This window comes from Mirounga leonina, unplaced genomic scaffold (genome assembly GCF_011800145.1).
Source record: "Mirounga leonina isolate KUSES-001 unplaced genomic scaffold, KU_Mleo_1.0 Mir_125, whole genome shotgun sequence".
NCBI classification, from domain to species: Eukaryota; Metazoa; Chordata; class Mammalia; order Carnivora; family Phocidae; genus Mirounga; species Mirounga leonina.
In genome coordinates, this window is record NW_023270305.1 from 15,763,386 (window position 1) to 15,788,023 (window position 24,638).

The following is a 24,638-nucleotide window of genomic DNA, read 5'->3' on the forward strand; positions in this document are numbered from 1 at the left end:
AGGATAACTATAGTTTTGTTTGAAAAAACATCTTCCCTTTGCCTTAGTTTTGACAGAAAGATACCTCTACTATCAGTAAAAATGAGAGGATCATGATTATTTTCCTGCCTATATTAAATACCTTTCATCAGAATCCAGATGTAATTGGGTTTACTATTCCCATATGCCAAGAGTTCTGGGCTTTATGTAATATGTCCACTTTCATCCTTAAGATAATTTTTTGATACAATAAGTTAATTCTTCTTAAGATTTTATTTATTTGAGATAGAGCGAGCGAGAGAGCAAGAGAGAGCACGGGCGGGGGGGAGGAGCAGAGGGAGAGGGAGAAGCAGGCTCAGGGAGCAGGGAGCCCAATGCAGGGCTCGATCCCAGGACTCTGGAATCATGACCTGAGCCGAAGGCAGACGCTTAACCAACTGAGCCACCCAGGTGCCCCAGAATAAGTTTTTCTGTATGCCTTGTTAAATAAGCATATATGAAAGTTCATTTGAAAAGCTAACATATGTGTCTAGCACTTGGCTAGGTGCCATGAAAAGATATAGATTATGTATGATCTGGCTGTCTTGAGAAATTAAAAACCTATTGATAAAATGTATATTTCCAAAAAAGTAAGCAAAAGTATATTTCAGGGGCGCCTGGGTGGCTCAGTTGGTTGAGCGTCTGACTCGGTTTCGGCTTGGGTTGTGATCTCGGGGTCATTGGATCTAGCCCTGTGTGGGGCTCCGTGCTCAGCAGGGAATCTGCTTCTCTCCCTCTCCCACCCCCCCCCCATGTTCTCTTTCTCTCTGAAATAAGTAAAATAAATCTTTAAAAGAAAAAGATAAAATGTATTTCAAAACAGATACTGTGTAATGAAAGGAATTTAATTATGTCAAAGTACTTGGAGAGACGGTAATTTTTATGAAGTCTGGAAAGGGAGAGAATTGTTGAGCAAATGTTTATGGAAATGTGGGTTTTAGAGGATTTTGGAGAGGCAAAGAGAATTTGAGAGTCTTTTTTATGTTGTCTAGTTCAAGGAATGTGTGAGGACTGGCCTAACTAGAATATCAAGTACATGTTGGGGAATGATACATATCAGATTATAGAGATTTGAATACTGAGCAAAGGAGTTTGTTGAATGGTTTAATTACCATATTGGGTTTTTGTACATGGAAATAATTCAATGAAAATACTGTAAGAAAATTATTTTTTTTATCAATATGCAGGAAGAATTGAGTGGGGAAATGTTGAAAAGGTAGATGTACTTGTCTAGGCCTGAGGTAAAAAATGATTTATTCTCTGATAGAACATAAATCACTATATTAGTTGAAACGTATTTTATAGTAGATACTAAACATATAGGAAATTGTAGCTCTTGCACATTGGTATGGCTAAAAATAGAAATTAGAAGTATGATGGCACTTGGATTTATCTATAAAAGAGAAATACTAGCTTATATTTATATACTAGTCTAAAGATTGCAGGGTATTTTCTTGCTTATCCTTCTGATCAACAGTTATGCTTTTATGAAAATAATGAGCATATTGGAGTGGGATGTAGGAAGGTCTTATGGGCTAGAATGAGGCATTTAAACTTGGAAATAAATATATTTAGGACTGGATAGTAAGAAGTGACAGAAGTGGTAGGAAGTATTGAAATTGGATATGTTCCTGTAGAAGGGCAAGAAATGGTTGGAAAGAAAGAAGAGTGGTAAGATTTCTTTCCTTGAGAAATCTTTTGTAATGAAAGGGAATTTCATTACCCTGGTAGGGAAAAGTGGAGAATACCTAATCATAATGTTTGATTACATCAAAGTGGGATTCTATTTAATAACTCAGTATATTAAAGATAACATTAAAAAGAACACCTTAAGTGTGTTTAATTTCACATAGTGAATCTACTTTGATTAAGTGCTTCTTTATTTGAGTGAAAATTGTTTAGATGTCAGTAGTAAGACTCATCTTTTATTTATAGGACTATCACCAGACCTGCAATCTATGGAGCAGATTCGGAGAATTATGAGACCCACTGATGTCCCTGATACAGGTTGGGTGTATATAGCGAACTTTAATTAGTTGTCTTACATAAAATGTTTACATATTTGAACTTAATTATATTATGTATTTAGTGGAATTAGGACTGGTTTATGTAATAAATAATAGAGCTTTTTAAATCATCAATAAGCTAATTAGAGTGTAGTAATATATTTCACCTCCCACTAATTATTTCCTGAGGTGCAATACTTTTAAATTTCATATATAACCGTAGTATGGTTCTGTTAAACTTATATATCACAAAAGATCTTGTTATTGATTCCCCTTACCTTCCTATCATGGCCTCATTCATATCAGCATTGTTTATGTCCTTCAAAGACTTGTTAAAAATTAGTCAAAAGGAGGACACCTGGCTGGCTCAGTTGTTAGAGCATGCGACTCTTGATCTCAGGGCCAAGAATTAAAACCCCAAGTTGGGTGTGGAGCCTACTTAAAAAGAATAAATTAAAAAAAAAATGTTTTTAAGGATTTTTAAAAAATTTAATCATAAGTTTTTTAATTAAAATAATCTTTCTTAGCTGAAGATACAGTTGCCTTTTTAAAAATTATCTAGTAGTTTTCTGTTATTTTTTGCATCTTTTATATTTCAAATTTGTAGAGTTCAGAAAGCCGTAGAGATACATGGTGAGTTTTGTGAAAAATTTGTGAAAGAATAATGAAAATTAACTCTTCAGAGATTCAAAATAACTCTTGGGTAAGTGAAGCAAGTCAGAACAAAAGCAAATAAGTTCCAGTTGAGGATAAATTGCTGTGTTGATTAACAAATGAGCCTAATGTAATTTTATAAATAAATTCTGGGCACAGTTGCCTAACTTGTCTTTCGGCTTTTAAATGGTAATTATTCATAGTTGAGTGCAAGTGTATGTACTAAGATGTGTACTAATCATGGCATTCATATCATAAAGTGCTATGATAACCTATGAACTGAATGCAGTAAGGTTGTTCTGCTTTTCATTTCACCTTTTGCTGAAAATATCAGTACCTTTGTGCCATTTTCTGACACTCAGTGTATGTGGTTTTTCTACAACACACCGTTTTTCCACAACACACCCCATTCTCCAACTCTTAAGTGAGTTTCTAACAATTTAATTCAGTTCTGACACTAACTCCTGGAGTCAGCCAGGACTCCACAGAGTAAGGACTCCATTCCACAAGACTGCCTCCGCTTAGGTTGTCAGCCTCAAGTGGTATTCTCTGGAGACCCCAACTACTGCCCAGTCAAAATTCTGAAATTCCCACAACTCCCTCCTCAGATGCTTTACTTACATTTATCACCTTATCATAAAGGGATGTACAACTGAGGACCTGCCAAATGGAAGAGATTTCATGGGGCAAGGTATGGGGAGGGGACATTGGTTGGTGAATAGCTTTCATACTCTTTGGCATCAGTATGTTCAACAACCGGAAGCTTCCCAAGTCTAGTTCAAGAGTTTTCATAGAGCTCAGTTTCCAGCCCTCCTCTCCAGACGGAGGGGACAGCTGAAAGTTCCAACCCTCTAATCATGTGTTTGGTCTTTCTGTTGACTGGCCCCATCCTGAAGGGCTCTAGGGGCTCCTGAACCACTTCATTAGCATAAACTCAGGTGTGGTGGAAAGGGGCTCCTTATAAATAACAAAAGATATCCCTGTCACTCAGGAAATTCCAAAGGCTTTAGGAGCTCTGTGCCAGGAATAGGAACAAAGACCAAATGTATTTTTATTATATCACACTGTCTCACTATTAAAAGCATTAATAGGGGCACCTGGTGGCACAGTCAGTTAAGCAGCCAGCTCTTGATCTCAGCACCCTAGTTCAAGCCACGAGTAGGCTCCACTCTGGGCATGGAGCCTACTTTAAAAAGGGGGGGGGGGGCATTAACATAAGCAAAACTGTCCTGTCAGTTTCTACCAGACCTTTTTTTTTCTTAATAAATTACGTTATTGGATTAATTGTCCCATTATTATTTGTGTAATCAGGCTCACCCTGTATGTATCATACTCATCAGTTCTCAACAAACTTGAACATCTTCAAAATGAGGATTGCTTAGACTGCCATAGGGTCTAGAAATCCTTTATATATTAAGACCATGTAAATGAAAAACCAAAGGTCTTATAACTTACTGATAAGAGGATTGTTTATTGGTAATTTTGTAAAGGGGAGTTGATTATTTGTAAGTAGGGCTGGACTAGATGGTTACTAAGTACATCTCCTACTCTTTTTTTTTTTTTTTCTTTCCATTTTCTACTCATAAGATCCAAAGAGTCTATAAAAAAGTAGTCACTAAAAAATATTCATGAACCAATACCTGAGCAAAACATGGCTAAACCTTGAAATTGAACTATTAAGAACATGCATTTGGCTATTTGATTTCAAGTATGATTGGATCGTTTTGCTCAGTGTACTGAAAGCCTGATAATATCACTCAAAATGCTACTCATGATTAAACATCAACCATTATGAAGAGGTGTATAGATCCTCTTGTCAGTAAGCCACTGACATTGCATATTATAGTAACTTGCCTCATAACTTACTTGTGCAAGTAACAATTTGTGTTGAGTACAAAAGGTAAAAAAGCATGCATTTAATCAGATTTTGATTATAATTATAGAATATATTTGACTAAACCTAATAGAAACTAGTATTTAAATAATAAGGCATGTTGTATCACTATATTGTACACTTGAAACTAATATAACGCTTTAAGTTAACTATAACGGAATTTAGAAATAAAATAAATAATGGGCCATTTATTTAAAATCTGTTTTTTAAATAAGGTACAATATAAATACATATTTCAAGTCATTACATCTTCAGATTCTGTTAACATAGTTCAGACGTAAGTCACTTTCAAAGGTGAAGCAAGTTTTTGAAATGCTGAAAATGGACATTTTAAGCCTGGGTGTTCTCTGTAATCTTCAGAAGTTTAATTTATAAATTAATACATTTTTAAAAACAGCTAAATGATTAAGATGCTTGTTCATTAGGAATTTAATTATAAAATGTTGAACCTTGACTCTGAGATTCTTGTCTTGATTCCATTAAGGTTGAAAAATGCCACATTGTTGTTACCATTATTTGATTTTATATGCATCCAGACTGTCATATTTCCGAAATAATTCCGAAAGCAACTACATTCTAGTTTTATTGTCACCTTAAAATTAAAGATTAACATCTTGGCCTCCTGCTCATTGCTTCACCTGTGGAAACAAACTGGAAAAAGTATTATAGAGCACTGGTGGTGTGTTGGGGTTGGTGTTTTTGTGTGTTCTAAAGAATCAGTTTGTGAGTCTTTGAAAATCAGAAAAAGCTTGTAAATTGAGACTATCCCAGTGGGTTTTGTATGCTGATGGACTTCTTCAAGCATCATAGCAGGAGCTTAGAAAATAGTAATAGAAATTAAGAGTACATTGCCACCAATTTTATAAGGTTTTTTAGATAATTCCCCTATTAAGACAAACTATATCATAACTCAAAAAGTTCTCCTTTCCTGATAGAACCTATATTATGAAGTTTATAAATTATAAAAAAAAAAGTCTTGAAACTGGCTTATTTTAAAAATAAATCATCCCTTAGCACTGGTTTTTCCTTCCCTTAGCACTATAACTCTTACAAAAGTACTTAATATCACCATCTCAACATCCACCCCCTCTTCATCTCACTATAGTTTGACTTTTAACCATTTTCTTCTCATCCATCAAGAAACTGCTTTCGTTGGGCGCCTGGGTGGCTCAGTTGGTTAAGTGACTGCCTTTGGCTCAGGTCATGATCCTGGAGTCCCGGGATCGAGTCCCGCATCGGGCTCCCTGCTCAGCAGGGAGTCTGCTTCTCCCTCTGACCCACCTCTCTCTCCTGCTCTCTGTCTCTCATTCTCTCTCTCAATAAATAAATAAATAAAATCTTAAAAAAAGAAAAGAAAGAAACTGCTTTCGTTAAGGTCTGCTGATAGAATTGTAAGTGGCACATTTTTTGGTTTTTAGTCCTGTTCCACTTATTTATTGTACTTGAATCTTAACCATTTCCTACTTCTGGATAATTCTTACCCCTTTCAGGAGCTTTCTACTGTTCTAATCTCTTCCTTTTGTTTTGATTATTCCTTCCAGTATTTTTTGCTCATTCCCCTTTCTCCTTCCTCTGCCTGCATTTTAATGTTTGCTTCCTTAGAGTTCATTTACTGGTCTTCTCACTTGACATTCCCAAGGTAGTCTGAGTCCCTCCTAAGATTATACAATAATGAGCATGACGGAGATACTCAGATAAGTATTTTTAGCTCTGACCTCTTTTCTTATACGCCCAGAACTAAAGCCAGGGATCTGTTCTGATTTTGTTCATCCATATTTCATTTAAATCCTCCAAACTTTTACAGAAAATGTTTTCTTCCTTCAAATTGATCATTAGGTCAAATACAATTCCAGTGAAACCTCAGTTGGATTCACGGAATTACACAATCTGATGTGGAAGTATATATGTGAAAGAACAAAGGATTGAAAGTAACCAAGACAATCCTGAAGAAAAATACTAAGTGGAAATACTACCCCTACCAAATATATAGATGTATTTAAAAACTTCAGTGTCTTACTGGCTTAGGAATAAATAAAATAGATTAATTGAATAGGTTGGCACCCAGAAGTAGTGTAAGTATCCTCAATTCAGGAAATGCTGCTGGGTCAATTGCTTATCCGTATGGAGAAACTATGTACAAAAGATGAATAGCCTTTTCCATACATTGTGTGCTTAGAGTGTGCCATACACACATTTCCTGTATGTGGAAAGAGTTGAAAAGTGCTACTTTCAGCCAGGCAAAATTACATTTATATGGTTGGGCTCGCAAACGTGGCTAAATTTGGTAGGCAGGGAGACTAGGGAGCAAGTGATTGTTACTATTTATTAAAGGGTAAGAGGGCACGAGAAGAAATGTGATACAGATATACTTTATTTTATAAACTTTGTTTTGTTTTTTCATTGCCATGTTTTTATTCTTTAAAGGTTTGCTCTGTGATTTGCTGTGGTCTGACCCAGATAAGGATGTGCAAGGCTGGGGAGAAAATGATCGTGGTGTTTCCTTCACTTTTGGAGCTGATGTAGTCAGTAAATTTCTGAATCGTCATGATTTAGACTTGATTTGTCGAGCTCATCAGGTATGATAAAACTTTTGAATATTTTAATATTAACTTCACACATATCTGCTTTTTTTATTTTTGAGGAAACTGAGATCCAAGAAAGTTAATTATACAAGGAAAGTAGGAGAGGTGAAGCCTATAGCTTAATCTCATAGTTAACAATCTAATAAATTGTTAACCCTTTTTCACCCTCTTGGGAGGAAATGTTTCAAACTAATAGATTTTTTTTTTTTTTTTTTTTTGGTGTTTAAAGCTTTCTAGAAACATTTGATCCCATTTTAATATGATGTTTATGTATTTTAGATAAGAATCCAATGACAGTAGTATTAAAGGACATTTTTGAGACAGTTGGGGAAATTCAGTTATAGACTGGGTCTTAGATATTAAGGAATCGTTGTTTTAGCTTTGTGATAATAGCATTATTATGTAAGAAGGATGTCCATTCTTTTAGAAATGCATACTCAAGTATATAGAGGTAAGATGACATGTCTAGGATTTGCTTTAAAACATATCAGCAGAAGGGCACCTGGCTGGCTCAGTCAGCAGAGCATGCGACTCTTGATCTCAGCCTGGTGAGCTCGAGCCCCACGTTTGGTGTAGCGATTACTGAAAAAAAAAAATGGCAGAAAGGAAAGGGATAAATGAAACATATGTAGCAGAATCCTGGTAATTATTGAACCAGGGTGGTGAGTAAAGAGAGTTTATTGAATTCTACTTCATATATATAGTTTAGGTTTACTTGTGTTTGTTTTTTTCTTAATGTCTACCCCCACTACTATAATGTATACTCTTTAGGGAGGAAATTGTGACTTGTTGACTTTTAAAAATCCATGCCTTGTAAACTTAGATACTGCATGCATTTAGTGTTTGAATAAATGAATTAACAAAAGCTTATTTTAATGATTTAATATATCAAGTCTTCATGTTCTCTAAAATGTAACTGGTATGAAATACATTCACTGACAGGTATTTTTATAACTTTTTCTTGCTACTTTTGAAAGTACTAAAAGTATTTGAAATTTTAAGTATAATACTTTTAAAGATTCCTTGTTTTTTCTTTGTTAAAGCGGTTTATTAAGTGTATGCTGTTCCACAATACTTCCCTTTGTGGGGGAGGGGCTTTACTCCCCATGACCCTTGACTACTTTATCTGATCCTGTGGATAAGCAAAGATGACTGGCTTTTCATTTTATGTGCATGTTGTGTGTCACATGCCTTTTTTCTAGCAGAATTTCCTGGTTCCACTGAAATGAAGTCACATCCCCAAATCCTTTGCTTTTGGCAGTTTGGGTAAATATTGTATTAGTGATTTAACTAATTAATATAAGCCTACTACTAGGGAACAGTGCAGAGTTGCTAAGTTTCCTAATAAGATGCCCACTGATATAAAATTTTTCAGGTATAGATTTCCATTCACTGATCTCATTTCAAAAATGCACGATGTTTTTGTTTTAAAAGTCAAGTTATTGAGCTACGTTGATTTGGACAATCTTTTTTCCAGACCCTTCCAAAATCCTATTCTGCTTATTTTCAAACATATTATCTCTAAAATTAAGAGACTTATGCTGGGAAACACCACAAACTACAAATATATCCTTTTACAATAAACCTGTTCATTTAGTAAATGTGTGAATGAACAAGTGAACAAGCAAACTAAGAACTAAAATGATATGGGGCACCTGGGTGCCTCAGTCATTGAGCATCTGCCTTTGGTTTGGGTCATGATCCCAGGGTCCTGGGATTGAGCCCCACGTCGGGCTCCCTGCTCAGCGGGGAGTTTGCTTCTCCCTCTGCCCCTCCCCCTGCTTGTGCTCTCTCTCTCTCAAATAGATAAATAAAATCTTAAAAAAAAAAAAAAGGTGGGATTCAAAGCTTAAAAAAAAGAAGAACTAAAAGGATATACTGAGTGCCAAACACTATGTATGGCTGAGCTGGAGTAGATAACGGTGACCAAGATCTTGACAGAAAAGGTTAATATCTAAATTCTACCGTGATGTGATTACAGTAGGAGCATGTACCTGATACTAAGGTAGGAATTATTTTAAAATGTAAATTATTTTGGGGGAGCCTGGGTGGCTCAGTCGGTTAAGTGTCCAACTCTTGGTTTCAGCTCAGGTCATGATCTCAGGGTCCTGAGATCAAGCCCCACATTGGGCTCTGCTCAGAGTCTGCTTGTCCGTCTTGCTCTGCTCCTTCCCCTTTGTGCACGTGTGCTTAATCTCTCTGTCCCTCCCCCCCCGTAAATAAAATCTTTAAATAAATAAAAAATAAATTATTTTGGAGGTGCTTTCTTATTAGCAAGTATTGTAGGATAATTTTGCTTAATCAAAGGATGCCTAAAAGACTTCAAAAATTATTCTTGCCTACCATAAATAAATATAAAATATTTATGTGTCATTGCTTCTACTTCTCATATTTGTAGCTGAGAAACCTAAGTTGTTTAAATCATTCAGAAATTGGCAACAGATTCTAGAAATCATGTTAAATCATTAAAGAATTAAGGATTCCATAGTTGTGATATAATGCCATCATCTAAGAAGTACTTGATGTCCAATGTTCCTATAGATACTATACTTATTAGCATATGGAGAGCCTTAGAATGGTGTAATTTTTAAACATTTTAGTTATCACAAGTGTATTATTTCATTTAAGCTAAATCCTTAACATTATAGAAAAGGCATACCAATTTTAATATTCTAAGGCAAGCTTAAAAATAAAAATCAAGCTCCCAAAACAAAATAGTGTTAAATTTTAGGTCTTTGTCACATTAATCTCAATTATATAGACAGTTGAGAATTAGCTATAAATAAGTGTGTTTTTTCTTTTGACCTTTCCTTTGACAGGTGGTAGAAGATGGATATGAATTTTTTGCTAAACGACAATTGGTTACCCTATTTTCAGCCCCAAATTACTGTGGCGAGTTTGATAATGCTGGTGGAATGATGAGTGTGGATGAAACTTTGATGTGTTCGTTTCAGGTATGATATAAATACATATAAATTAGTTTTATTCAAAAGTGATTATCTGGGACGCCTGGGTGGCTCAGTCGGTTGGGCGTCTGCCTTCAGCTCGGGTCATGGCCCGGGGTCCTAGGATCAAGCCCCGAGTGGGGCTCCCTGCTCTGTGGGAAGTCTGCTTCCCCTCTTCTCTGCGTCTCCCCCTCTGCTCATGATCTGTCTCTCACTTTCTCAAATAAATAAAGACCTTCTTTAAAAAAAAGTGATTATCACAGATTTGTTAGAGATTTCTGTTTTCATTCACAAAGGTTCCAGACTTTTTGGTATATATCAAATATTAGAGTTTTGGAGAACCTAAGTTAATCATTCTTGATGCAGATGTTTAAATTGTTAAATTCCTGTATCATTTCTTGGAATAGGGTCTTAACCTACTAAAAGAATGTGAATTCAATTAATAACTTAGCTTTTGTTTCCTTTTGCAAGAAATAGACCAACTCTGGCTTTATAGTGTGCTACTTTTTTGTTGTTGTTATGTTAATCACCATACATTACATCATTAGTTTTTGATGTAGTGTTCCATGATTCATTGTTCGCGTATAACACCCAGTGCTCCATGCAGTACATGCCCTCTTTAATACCCATCACCAGGCTAACCCATTCCCCCCACCCCCCTCCCCTCTAGAATCCTCAGTTTGTTTCTCAGAGTCCATAGTCTGTCTATAGTGTGCTACTTTAAAATCATTCTTGTTCACAGACAAAACAACTTCAATGCTTTGTTTTTGCAAAGGGTTTTATGTTCCTCTCGTGCATGTACTATATTCCTCTTTCTCTAAATGTAAAGGGGCTTTCCCATCCTTCTTTCCTTTTATTGTATTTTACTGTTTCTATTAGCTAGTACAATTGAATGGTAAATATGTGACTTCTTACTTATAATTTAAGCATAGGAACTAGACCTTATCCTTCAACATTTAGCATAATGGAATTGGATTAATTTCTTTTTCATTGAGACACTGTGACACTTTGAATAGTTCTAAGAAATACTTTATATATCTTTTCTACACATTTTTTGTGTAAATATTGAAATTTTCTGTCTATAATGTAGGTTAAAGCTTTATTTACACCCACTAGAATAAATATAATAAAAAAGTCAGACAATAACAAGTATTGGTGAGGATGTGGAGAAGTTGGAACCTTCATACATTGATGGTGGGAATGTAAAATGGTGCAACTGCTTTTTGGAAACTGGCACTTCCTCAAAAAGTTAAACATAGAGTTTCTATATGGCCCAGCAATTCCACCATAGGTATACCCAAAAGAATTGAAGGGAGGTACTCAAATACAGGCATATGCATATTCATAGGAGCATTATTTATAATTGCCAAAACGTGGAAACCTAAAGAATGAAGACAAAATGTGGAATATCCATTAAATGACATATTGTTTGACAGTTAAAAGTAATGAAGTACTGATACGTGCTATAACATGAATGAACCTCAAAAACATTATCTCAGTGAGAGGAGCCAGTCACAAAAGACCACATATTGTATGACTTCATTTATGTGAAATAGCCAGAAAAGACAAATCAATAGAGAAAGATTAGTGTTTCCTTGGAGTTGAAGGTAGTTACTCGGGTAGTAGAGAATGGAAATGTGGAGTGATTGCTTATGGGAGCAGGATTTCTTTTGGGGTGACAAAAACTCTAAAATTAGATTATAGCAGTGGTCGTACAACTCTGTAAGTATTTTAAAAATCATCGACTTGTACATTTTAAACAGTTGGACTTATGATATGTAAAATGTATAAATATATATTTTTTGAGATCTACACATGAAGTAAGATTAAAGAGTTTGTGACTAATTACTGTCTAAATAAGTAGTGGTAGGGTCCTTTAACATACAGCATAATACTAGTTTCAGGAGTACAATTTAGTGATTCATCACTTATATATAACACCCAGTGCTCATCATAACAAGTGCCCTCCTTATACCCATCACCCATTTAACCTATCCCCCTGCAAACCTCCCCCAGTCAACCCTCAATTTGTTCTCTATAGTTAAGAGTCTATTTTATGGTTTAATGTTTGCTTGTCTCCCTTTTTTTTTTCTTGCCCCTGTGTTCCTCTGTTCTGTCATACGGTATTAGTCTTTCTCAGACTGATTTATTTTGCTTGGCATAATGCACTGTAGTTCTGTGCCTTTGCAAACGGCAAGATTTCATTATTTTCTATGGCTGAGTAATACTCCATTGTAGATCTGTACCACATCTTTATCCATTCATCAGTCGATGGACATTTGTCTCTTTCCATAATTTGGCTATTGTTGATAATGCTGTTGTAAATATCAGGATGCATGTATCCCTTTGAATCAGTATTTTTTTGTATCCTTTGGGTAAATATTCAGTAGTGCAATTGCTGAATTGTAGGGTAGTTCTATTTTTAACTTTTGGAGGAACCACCAGAGTCGCTGCACCAGTTTGCATTCCACCAGCAGTGTAAGAGGGATCCCCTTTCTCCACATCCTCGCCAACATCTGTTGTTTCCTGTGTTAAACTGAGCCATTCTGACAGGTGTGAGGTGATACAGTGTAGTTTTGATTTGTATTTGCCTGATGATGAGCATTTTTTCATGTGTGTAGCCAACTCAATCTTTCACTCATAAACTAAGTGTTCTTCACTCACCATAGAGATATGGTAGTTCAATTCTTTCTCTTTCTCTTTTTCTTTTCTTTCTTTTTTTTTCACCTGAGGTGCCTGGGTGGCTGTTGTTTAAGTGTCCGACTCTTGATTTTGCCTCAGTTCATGATCTCAGGGTCATGAGATTGAGCCCTGCATTGGCTCCATGGTGATACGCTGGGAGTGGAGCCTGCTTAAGATTCTCTCTCTCCCTTTACCCACTCCCCCAACTCCCCCATGTGCACACCTTCTCTTTTTCTCTCTCAAAATAAAGTAATTAAAGTAAAAAAAATTTTTTTTTTTTACGTAAAGGATTGGGTAGTTGATAGGATTTGTGTGCTTGAGCTTTTGTTACTAAATTATTAACGGAATGACAAATAATAGCAATATTCAGATACTTAGTTATCTATGCACACTTTAAATGTGAGAAATGTTCATGAAACTTTTCTGGTTTTTTCTATATTTTTATTGCAATTTGTGTAATTATGTAAATATTTTATTTACAATTTGTTATTTCTTGAAAAGTCCACTTTTATAACAGTTTTCCTTAACTTATTGCACTTGAAAGAATAACACTGTTTAAATAAATTATTTACTTTAAGATATTGAAACCATCTGAAAAGAAAGCTAAGTACCAGTATGGTGGACTGAATTCAGGACGTCCTGTCACTCCACCTCGAACAGCTAATCCACCGAAGAAAAGGTGAAGAAAGGAATTCTGTAAAGAATCCATCAGATTTGTTAAGGACATACTTCATAATATATAAGTGTGCACTGTAAAACCATCCAGCCATTTGACACCCTTTATGATGTCACACCTTTAACTTAAGGAGACGGGTAAAGGATCTTAAATTTTTTCTAATAGAAAGATGTGCTACACTGTATTGTAATAAGTATACTCTGTTATAATATTCAGCAAAGTTAAATCCAAATTCAAAATTACCCATTAAAGTTACATCTTCACGTATCACAGTTTTTAAAGTTGAAAAGCATCCCAGTTAAACTAGATGTGATAGTTAAACCAGATGAAAGCATGATGATCCATCTGTGTAATGTGGTTTTAGTGTTGCTTGGTTGTTTAATTATTTTGGGCTTGTTTTGTTTTGTTTTGTTCTGTTTTTGCTAGAATAATGGCAAATATTTTAATTTTTTTTTCCCTGAACATTTTTACAAGTGAAATGTGGGAAGAGCTTTAAAGACATTCACCAACTATTATTTTCCCTTGCTTATTTACTTACGTACCTGTTTGATCTTACTAAGAAAACTTACGCCTCATTACAGTAAAAAGGAATTTTAGAGATTGATATTTTTTAAAAATAGGCAAACTGTCCAATCCAGTGATTGAATCAAACAGTTTGACTGGGCAAACTTTACAGCTGATAGTGAATATTTTGCTTTATACAGAAATTGCCACTGATTTGGATTTGTGCACTCTAATTTTTAACTTATTGATGCTCTATTGTGCAGTAGCATTTCATTTAACTTTAAGATAAGGCTCATATAGTGTTACCCAACTAGTTGGTAATGTGATTATGTGGTACCTTGGCTTTAGGTTTTAATTCGCACGAAACACCTTTTGGCATGCTTAACTTTCTGATAACACCCTCACCTGCATTGGTTTTGTTTTGTTTTGTTTTGTTTTTTTGGGTTTTTTTGGGGGTTTTTTGTTGTTGTTGTTCTTGTTGCTATTTGTTTTTAGATCCACAGAACATGAGAATCCTTTTTTGACAAGCCTTGGAAAGCTGACACTATCTCTTTTTTCCTCCCTCTGTACGAAGGATGTATTTAAATGAATGCTGGTCAGTGGGACATTTTTGTCAACTATGGTTATTGGGTGCTTAACTGTCTAATATTGCCATGTGAATGTTGTATACGATTGTAAGGCTTATGTCACTAAAGATTTTTATTCTGATTTTTCATGATCAAAGTTCATACAATATTATATAGACATGCTTTGTAGTGAACTATAGTAGCAATAATTTCTGTACATGATCAAGGGTTTATTGCAGCATTTCTTTTCCTGTTCTCTTTTTTTAAAGGGTTAGTATTAACAAATGACAAGGAGTAGAAAAGTCAACATAAAGATTTTAGAAGGAGAACTTACAGGACACAGATTTGTGATTCTTTGGATGCGACCCTTTTGGATGTGATTCTAAAAGCTTTTATTGAGTATTGTCAAATTTGTAAGCTTCATAGGGATGGACATCATATTTATAAAGCCCTTCTTCTGTATGTGCTACCATTGATGTGAAATTCTTGACCTTAATATTGTCTTTGAAAATGTTCAATTGAGAATTCTGTTAACTTACATTTTATGAATTGGCGTATTGTATTACTGCAAGAGATTTGATTTTCAGCACAGTGCAAAGTTCTTGCAAATGCATATGTCTTTTTTTCTAATTCCATTTTGTTTTAAAGCACATTTTAAATGTAGTTTTCTCATTTAGTAAAAGTTGTCTAATTGATATGAAGCCTGACTGGTCATTTTATTCCTCCCCCCCCCCCCCCCCCCCCTTTACAATGAGACATTTAAACACACATTCTGTTCAAACATAAAATTTTAACATCTTTGACATATATTGAGTTGATTCTTTTCTGGAGGTGTTCATATACTACATATGATGTATTAGGTTAGGTTACACAGGCTTTTATGTAATGTGATTTAAATATCTTCCTAATTGGAGTGTAAGTTGAGCAATTTCTAATAGAATTTTAGATGTACTCTTAGTAGTCATAGTGAAACGATCTAGAAAAATAAATCTTTGGCAGGAGACAGGGCAGTCTTTTATTAATCTCAGTGTTGTCAAAACATATTAATTTGGATTTGACTTACTGTGGGGGTTTTTTTTAGATTTTTTTTATTATGTTAATCACCATACATTACATTAGTTTTTGATGTAGTGTTCCATGATTCATTGTTTGCATATAACACCCAGGGACTTACTGTGTTTTTATAATAATTCATCGAGCTCAGTATTGAATATGAAAAAATAGTCACTAAGCATATTAATATTGGTCACTAAATTTGAAGGATAGAAATTTATGTTTAAAAATTATTCAAGCAACGGGGCTCCTGGCTGGCTCATTCGGAGGAGCATTATGACTCTCGATCCTCAAGGTTGTGAATTTGAGCCCCACATTGGGTATAGAGATTACTAAAAAATAGTAATGGGGCACCTGGGTAGCTCAGATGGGTAACCCTCTGCCTTTGGCTCGGGTCCTGATCCCGGGGTCCTGGGATTGAGCCCCACATCGGGCTCCTGGCTCAGCGGGAAGCCTGCTTCTCCTTCTCCCTCTGCCTCTCTGCCGGCTCATGCTCTCTCTATCTCTGTGTCTCAAATGAATAAATAAAATCTTTAAAAATAATAATAATAAATAAAAATTACTCAGGCAGTCTTAAAACCACTTTAAAAGTTTCTATCATATAATGTGTTACAAATATTACTTAGTTGGTAACACTGCTACTTCAAATAAATAAAACTTCATTTCTTAGGAGAAAAATATCCTGTGATTCCAGTGTCACTAATTTATATCATTCTTTCTCTCTGATTTTTAATTTCTATATTCAAATTTATCTTTAATCCAAATGTCATGGCATTTAAAATTAAACATGCTAATGTGATGGATCACAGATTATTAGGTTACATTTTTGTTAGTTCCTAAATGAAAAAAAAAAACTACAATGTGTGCTACCCCTTGTGTTTGAAACTTTAACATTCATCGTTTTAATTTTGCCCAGGGACAAATTTAATCATGATCGTCAAGACTGGTTTGTGCAAAATGTTGAGTCAGAATACCAGCAAGAAGAATTTAAAGCTTTAAAACGTGGTCAGTTAATTGGAAGTGTTAAGAGTGTTCAAGGGAGGGCACCTGGGTGGCTCAGATGGTTAAGCGTCTGCCTTCGGCTCAGGTCATGATCCCGGGGTCCTGGGATCGAGTCCCGCATTGGGCTCCCTGCTCAGTGCAGAACCTGCTTCTCCTTCTCCCTCTGCCATTCCCTCTGCTTGTGCTCTTCTATCTCTCTGTCAAATAAATAAATAAAATCTTTAAATATATATATATATATATATATATAAAAGTGTTCAAGGGATATATATGCCTTTCAAAAAAAATTCATCTGAGGGAAAGCCAGGAACATCTTGAGATGTGTCCCTTAAGAACATAAAAGTGTATTCATTGAGCCAAGGGACTGAAATAGTATCTTCATTTATAAGTTCAGGTATGTTCGTTCCTTTGTCTCCTTGGCAACCATAACTCTTGAACCAAAAGAACAATTATTTTCTTTCACATCTATATACTAAAAATGTGTTTAGAGAAGAAAAGTGGTCAGGTTTGCTCTGCTCTATGTACATTGACTTAATCCACCTCCTCATTTCCTTATGATCCATCTCTGAATCAAAGCTGTGCCTGAGAAGACACTAAATAGCCTGACTATACCAGTGGCATCCACTTAGAAATACTATGTCCTTTTTTGCTAATAGTTTTCAGTGTTTTATAATTTCCTTAAACAGCTAAGAAGTGGTTAAAGGGATTTTAAAGTGACAGCATACCTTGTGAAATGAACAGGAGTTAAATAAGGCATAAACTGATTCTGTGTTAAGTACACACATAGAGCTTTATTCTCTTTATTCTCTTTAAACTGTTCAACAAAAGTGAAATTTAGATTCAGTGTAATAATTTTGATCTGTTAAAATTGGATTTTACCTGTACATTTGAATTACAGAATTTCTAAATTCCATAATTAGAAAATTATAAAAGTTAAAACTTCCTCAGCCACCACCTCCTACATTGGTTGACTTATAAACTTCTTTGTCACTGTAATTTACTTTCTCATTCAGGTCTCTCTAGCTCTCAGGCAGGTGTGAGGGGTGGAGTCACTTGAGAAATCATTTTTTGGTAGAACTCATGAAACTACTCAATTTGCCAAATTAAAATTAATAACCTACGTTATTATCTCAGAAAAAATGTGTGAAGCCCAGTACCCAACTTTCAACATGTAACTGTTGTATAGTATCTAACTAAAGAAAGGAGTTTTAAAAACAAGTCCTGGGGTACCTGGATGGCTCAGTTAAGTGTCTGCCTTCGGCTCCAGTCATGATCCCAGGGTCCTGGGATCGAGTCCCACATCGGGCTTCCTGCTCGATAGTAGGCATGCAGAAGCGGAGAGCCTGCTTCTCCCTCTCCCTCTGCCTGCCGCTCTGCCTACTTGTGCTCTCCTATCTCTCTGTCAAATAAAGAGATAAAGGCTGGGGCCTGGTAACTCCATTGAGGTTAATTTGATAATATCACAGATCTAGGTTAAAACTTTCTGTTACTGTACTGTAACACCTGTTCTGAATGAGGTACCTAAATCTTTCATTAGCTGAGTTCCCTAAACTCTTTGGGTGTGCTCATTGACAGATTAACAGAAACTATGGTCTATTCCATTATTTAAAGAAAATCAATTATTCATTGTACAGATTGATTAGTATGTTGGGCATTCCTCCAAGACTTTGTTGTATTTGGCCCTTAGAAGCCTTTGGGCTTCTCAGTTTATTTGTGACTAGAATGTAAGCTCGTATAGGCAAAGACTTTTGTCTTTTTTTTTCCCACTGGTGTATCTCTAGCTTCTAGAGTGCTGCCTGGCATATAGTAGGCATGCAGATGTTTTTTTTTTAATGAATGCAAGTGAGTTTCAAAACTTACCGTTTTGACACCTTGACCTTTTGGAGAACATAGTCCAAAAAAATACAGTTCCAATTTTCATTTATCCTCAGTGTATTGTCAAAACTATAATCTTCATTTGGTAAAATATTGGTAACTATGAGAAGTTGTGGGGCGCCTGGGTGGTTCAGTTAGTTGGGTGTCCAATTTGATTTCAGCTCAGGTCATGATCTCAGGGTCGTGAGATTGAGCCCCATGTCGGGCTCTGCACTGAACGTGGAGCCTGCTTAAGATTCTCTCCCTCACCGTCTTCCCCTCCTCACAACTCACATGCTCTCTCTCTCAAAAATAATAATTAATTTTAAAAATATGAGTTGTGTCTAGTTACTTGAAGCAACATTTCCCAGCTAGCACCTGACAGGCATATTGGGGGAAATGGCCTCTTGTTCACAATCAAACTTGCCAAGATCTTCATGGTTCCTTTCTTGCCCCTCCCCCTTTCTGTAGTCTAGGTTCTCTGTTTAATTGACCTTAAAGTCACCTTCGTTGTGAACTACTTCAAACATTTTTAGAAAAGTGGTATAGTGTAACATTTTGTCTTTCAAAAGTCACCTAGTATTTATGAACACTTAAAATTAGGAATCTAAACTTGAAAGTGGAGAAACTATTGCCTCGATTTAACAAATAAGGATTATGTCATAGGCAGAAGCAAGTATGGGAAAAGATATTTTCAGTAAGGAACAAAAAAACGAGGTACAGTGAAGGAAAGTATTCTAGAGAGAAATTTAATGCAATCCTTTTGTTTTATTGTTCCATCCTGATAATTCTCAGGAGTTTTTGTTGCTTCCAATATAAGAAAGTAGTCAGCCACACTGAATTCTGGGTCCTAGTGCAAAATTCCAGGAATAGAATTTGGCCCAGCTTGGATGAAAGGCCTTTATGACTCCCAACAAGTGAAGAAGAGAAATGATATTGTATGAATATAGCTGCTATCCTTGCACCCAAGTGGTTTGGGAGGTTGAGTAGAATATTTCCAAAAAAAAGGGTGCTGAAAAAAAAAATCCAAAGGTGTTCTCTATGACATACTTTAATAAAAGATAATCTAGTCACAAAAAGTCTGAAAATACAAAGTTGGCAAGATGTAGACTAATGGGAGCTCTTAAAATTGGTACAACTAGGGGCTCCTGCTGGCTCAGTTGGTAGAGCATATGACTCTTGATCTCAGTCAGGGTCGGGAATTTGAGCCTTACATTGGGCATATAGATTACTTATAAATAAAATAATAAAATGTGTACAGCTACCTGGGATGTGAGATTAGCATTTGTAATCTTGTAAATTGCATACCCTAAAACCCATCATTTTCCCTTTAAAGCATTTATAGGAAAACTACACGCATGCACCATGGGGCATATACAAGCAGTAGTAGTTGAATATTTAACATGGGCACCAACCAATCAGACCACCCAACTAATCTGTGCCAGCTATAACTAACTAATATAGTCTTACAGAAGCACAGCCACTGATAACCAAGTCTGTGTAACAAGAAGGCTCATAGCTTTCAGAGTAGCAAAAAATGACCCAAATGGCCATTGACAAGAGCATGGTGATAATTACAGTATATATATAGAACAGAATTCTATACAACAATAAAAATGATTTACAATGTTCTGTGTTAGCATGTTAAAATCTCAAACTATGAAGAATACAAAGTATTAAATTTACAAAATCTGTGTTTATTTATTTTTAAAGATTTTATTTGACAGAGATAGGGAGAGCAGGAACACAAGCAGTGGGAGTAGGAGAGGGAGAGGCAGGCTTCCCCCCAAGGAGGGAGCCCCATGTGGGACTCAATCCCAGGACCCTGGGATCATGACCTGAGCCGAAGGCAGATGCTTAACGACTGAGCCACCCAGGTGCCCCAAAATCTGTGTTTAAAGGTACAGTAAATCTTAAGGGAATGGGAAAAACCAAAGTCACCTCTTCAGGGAAAGTAAGGGGAGGAGGAGAAACATACAGGATCTTATCAGTATTGTTTATGTTCTATTTCTTGGGTGTTAAGATTCATCCTTTTTTGGTGGGTAGTGGCTTCTCGAGTTTTTGTTTTATTATGCTCTGCTGCCTGCATGTATGTTACTATATATATTCTTTTGTACCTATCAAACATTCCTTTTTTTTTTTTAAGATTTTATTTTTTTATTTATTTGTCAGAGCAAGCACAAGTAGGGGGAGTAGCAGGCAGAGGGAGAAGCAGGCTTTCTGCTGAGCAAGGAGCCCGACACGGGACTCCATCCCAGGATCCCGGGATCATAACCGGAGCCGAAGGCAGATGTTCCACTGACTTAGCCACCCAGGCGTCCCTCAAACATTCCATTTTTTAAAGTACGTATGCAACGCCATTTATGTAAAATTGTATCTATATGTACACATAATAAAATAATTTTATCAAAAAGCTGGTTAATAAGATTGCAAAAATCAGAACTTTTGAAAGTGCTGCAGGAATTCAAGAACGGCACAGTCTTAAACTTACTAAGTACTCAGATGATGGGCTGATGACTTAAATTGGGTCTTAAAGGATGGATATCAGATGGAAAATTTAAATGAAGGTGAAAAAGAGAGAGCACATTATATGCCAGCTCAAAGAAGAAAGTTTAAGACCTTCTCTGAGAAAAAGTATGTACGCCTGGAGTAAAGAATCAATGGATAATAGTGGGGAGATATATTTAGAAAGTAGAATGAGAACAAGCGTTTACTAAGCATCAATTACATCCCAGGCACCTGGCCAAGGGCTACGATGAGTCCAAAATGAAAAGGTTCCTGTAGAAGAATTTACAGCTTAGAACAGTAGATTTAACGGAATAGTGTAACATAACCTCTGCCACGGTAGTCACACCTTTCTTTTTTAGTTTATGTGGTCTCTTCCTCTGTCTATATAGTTATTTAACATAGCAGAAACTGTGGGCACTACAATGGCTGCTGCAAAGTTCACTTCTGATTCTCTGTCCTCCTACTATTGACGCCTGTCTTTATCAAGTATCTGCTAGTGCGTGTGTGCAAGGCGTCCTGCTTGGTGCTGTGAGGTAGAAGGGAGTTAGGGAAGACCTGAAGTCCCAGCCCCGCGGGGCCTCTCCATCTAACCGGAGGGAAGGTAAATGGCTCGAATACAAGCCTGGCTTTGATAAGCGTCCACGGGGGAGGGGCTAAATTAGGAGGCCAGAAGAGATCTGGGAGGGTGGTGGCGTTCTGCCAGCACCCGGCCCGGAGGGTCCGCAAGGCCAGGTAGGTTCAGGTGTTCCGCACGCAGCCGGCGCGCGGAAGCCGGAGCGCTCGAGCCGGGACTGGGGTCGCGGCGCGCGCGACCTCGGGCAGGCCCCGCCCCCCGGCGGCGGCTCTGTGCGCTGATTGGCCCGCGCGAGCGTCGCTCCCGGTTGGCGGGAGGTCTCTTGAGCGGGTAGTGCCGCTGTGGAGCGAGTGGTGAGCAACCGTCTGAGGCCTCGGAGCGTCCGGGGGCGGCTGTCCGGCGGCCCGGCGCCCGCTCCCTAGACCCAGGTTTTCGCAGGTATCTTCCGCTCGCGCCCCGGCTTCGGGCCTCGCCGGCCACCCTCCAGTTGCAGCTGCGCCTGGTCCTTCCATACCTCTCGCAGCGGGCCCCGCCGCCCACCGCGTGTGAGGATGGGGCGGCGTCACGGCCCCTTTCCTACACGCTTCCGCCCGTGAGTGGCTCCCTCGCCGCGACGGGAGCAAGCCCTCCCAGCGTCCGGGGCCTGGGCTCGGGAGAGGGGCGGGGGTTGTCGAGGTCGGAGTCGGCGGCCGGGGGAAGCGGCGGAGCGCGGTGGTGTTGGCGGGCCGGCGCAGCCCCCTCCGTCGCTCTGTGGGGGCTTCGCGGGCGCGGCGCCCTCGCGCCTTAGCCCGCGGGGCGGACTGTGGACCAGGGACCACGGAGGGACGACGCGCTCCCACGTGCCGGGCGGTGACCTCCCGCCGCGGGCCTGGACGGCTTGTCGCTGGCGGGCTCCCCTCGCGCGCCGGCCAGAGGCGAGGACGGGGGGTTGGGGGGGCGGTCCCGGCCCGCCGTTATCCTCCGGGTGAGCCAGTGCTATTTTGAGTGAGTCCGCCCCTTCTCCCTGGGTCGCCTTCATCACGTCTTCGTCCCCAGGCGCGACGGCACCAGAGTCGCGGGTCTGAGCTGCTGCATCTCAGTGCTCTGCCCTGAGCCCTTCTCCTACAGTTTCCCGGTGCCCTTTCCTTACATGTCCAGCACGGCTGCAGGCCAGCTAGGTTCAATTTTTAGAAAAGAAACTTGCGGGGCGCCTGGGTGGCTCAGATGGTTAAGCGTCTGCCTTCGGCTCAGGTCATGATCCCAGAGTCCTGGGATCGAGTCCCGCATCAGGAGCCTGCTTCTCCCTCTGCCTCTCTCTCTCTCTGTCTCTCATGAATAAATAAATAAAATCTTTAAAAAAAAAAAAAAAAGAAAAGAAAAGAAACTTGTGAAGTAATTGAACACTTAAAGACCGAAAAACCCACGCTATGTTAAAATTGAGATCCTGCCTGTTAACAAATTTTATTCTCTAGCAAAAGCACATTTTAAAATACCTATGATCTCTGTTACCAATAAAATTTTAACATTTAAATTATATTTATTAGTGGAGATGAAATGTGGCTGTCATATCCGACTCTTCTTTCCTTGAAAGATACCCTTACCTGTAAAAAAGATACAATAATAGTGCTGCTGTATTTCGAGTTTTTGTGAAGGATTCAGCACTGTGCTAGGCATTATGCATATAGTTCATTTGCTCGTTAACCTACTAAATATGTATTATTAACAATATCTAATAATTAATTTTTATTGGATACTAATATGTACCAGGTTCTAAGAAAACCGGTGTTTCTATTATCTTAATATCATTAGTGAGCAAATGGGTGTTCCCAGGAGTTGAATAACCTAAGGTCACATTAGCTAGACAGAATCAGGTCTTAATAAGGGTCTGTTCTCCAGTATTTTAACATATACTCTCAACTGGCTCCTCCTTCCCTTCTGCCTTCAGGCAAACTTAAGAATCCTGTCTTTAAAAAGAAAAACAAATTCTCCGTTGACTATTGTCCCTTCCAGCTGCTTTTCATTTTCTTCCTTCTCATGATTGCCACATTTAGAAAAAGGAGGGTGTATGTTCACACCTCCTGCACTTCCTTTTGTAACACTCCCTTTTGTAATCACTCCTATAATTCTATTCAATCTAGTTTCCATTTATTCCCACCACTTCATCGAAGGGTCTTGGTTTATTCGCTAATGGGTTGGATTTCTTATCAGATATGAACTTCTTATTGAAACAGCTATGCTGTGTAATTTTACTAGTACTGTAGCACCTAGCACTCGGCCGAGTCTAAAAGTATTCTATAACCATTAGATGATAAATTAAATTAGAGAAAATATTTAAAACATCAAAATAATGGAGATTTGATAATAGCCCCTGCAAAGCTTCCAGCAATTTTGCCAGAATATTTTTCCTCAATTTGCTGTGTTGTTTTTTAACAATTTAAATTTTGTGGTTATGATAAAGAAAAATGTTATAGTCATTTCAATAAGGATTATTTTTAAGAATTATTTTATTTTAGCAAAAAGGTGAGAAGCCCATCTTTCTTCCCTAAAGCAATGGCTTATTTAACAATGTAGGTCACAATGTAATATGCACATTTACAATGCAAATGCTAGGCTTAAATTTTTATAAAGCGAAAGCTCATAAGCTGGCTTTGTTTTCCTGGCAAGATGACAGTGAGTAAAATATTACTTACCATGTGTCAAGTGTTTTACACATGACTTCATTTAATTTTTAGAACAGGGTTTTAGTGGTTAAAGTATATGGGACTTTGGTGTCAAACAGCCCCAGATTCAAGTCCTAGCTTTATCACTCACTAATTATGTGTCCGTGGGCAAATTTCTTCTTCCCTGAGCCTCAAATTTCTCATCTAGAAAATAAGGATAAAATAATGCCCATTTTATAGAAATGTTCTGAGGATTAAGTGAGAAAATGCATGTAAAACTTTTAGCACATTGTCTGGCACATATTAAGTGCTTAGTGTGAGACTATAATTATAGGGAAGTTAAGTTTTCCCTGCCTGCCCTGAATTGCCTTTGGATATTGCTATTAGATTTTTCATATAGGCACACCAGTCCCCAAATACTACTTCTGTTGTATGATTCTGTGAACTACCACCCCTAACACTCTTTATATTACCCCCAAAT

At 37.5% G+C, this 24,638-nt stretch overlaps 1 protein-coding gene across 2 annotated transcripts in view; it reads left to right on the plus strand.

The window, feature by feature from the left end:
* PPP1CB (protein phosphatase 1 catalytic subunit beta) overlaps window positions 1-15,228 on the plus strand; it is a 41,606-nt gene extending 26,378 nt beyond the window's left edge. For both annotated transcript variants that reach the window (XM_035000827.1, XM_035000826.1), the window contains 4 exons: window positions 1,954-2,025; window positions 6,997-7,148; window positions 9,974-10,108; window positions 13,360-15,228. In XM_035000827.1, the coding sequence (XP_034856718.1) occupies window positions 1,954-2,025; window positions 6,997-7,148; window positions 9,974-10,108; window positions 13,360-13,464 (464 nt within the window). In that variant the 3' untranslated portion in view covers window positions 13,465-15,228. The remainder of the gene's footprint in view (window positions 1-1,953; window positions 2,026-6,996; window positions 7,149-9,973; window positions 10,109-13,359) is intronic.
* Window positions 15,229-24,638: the final 9,410 nt, after the last annotated feature.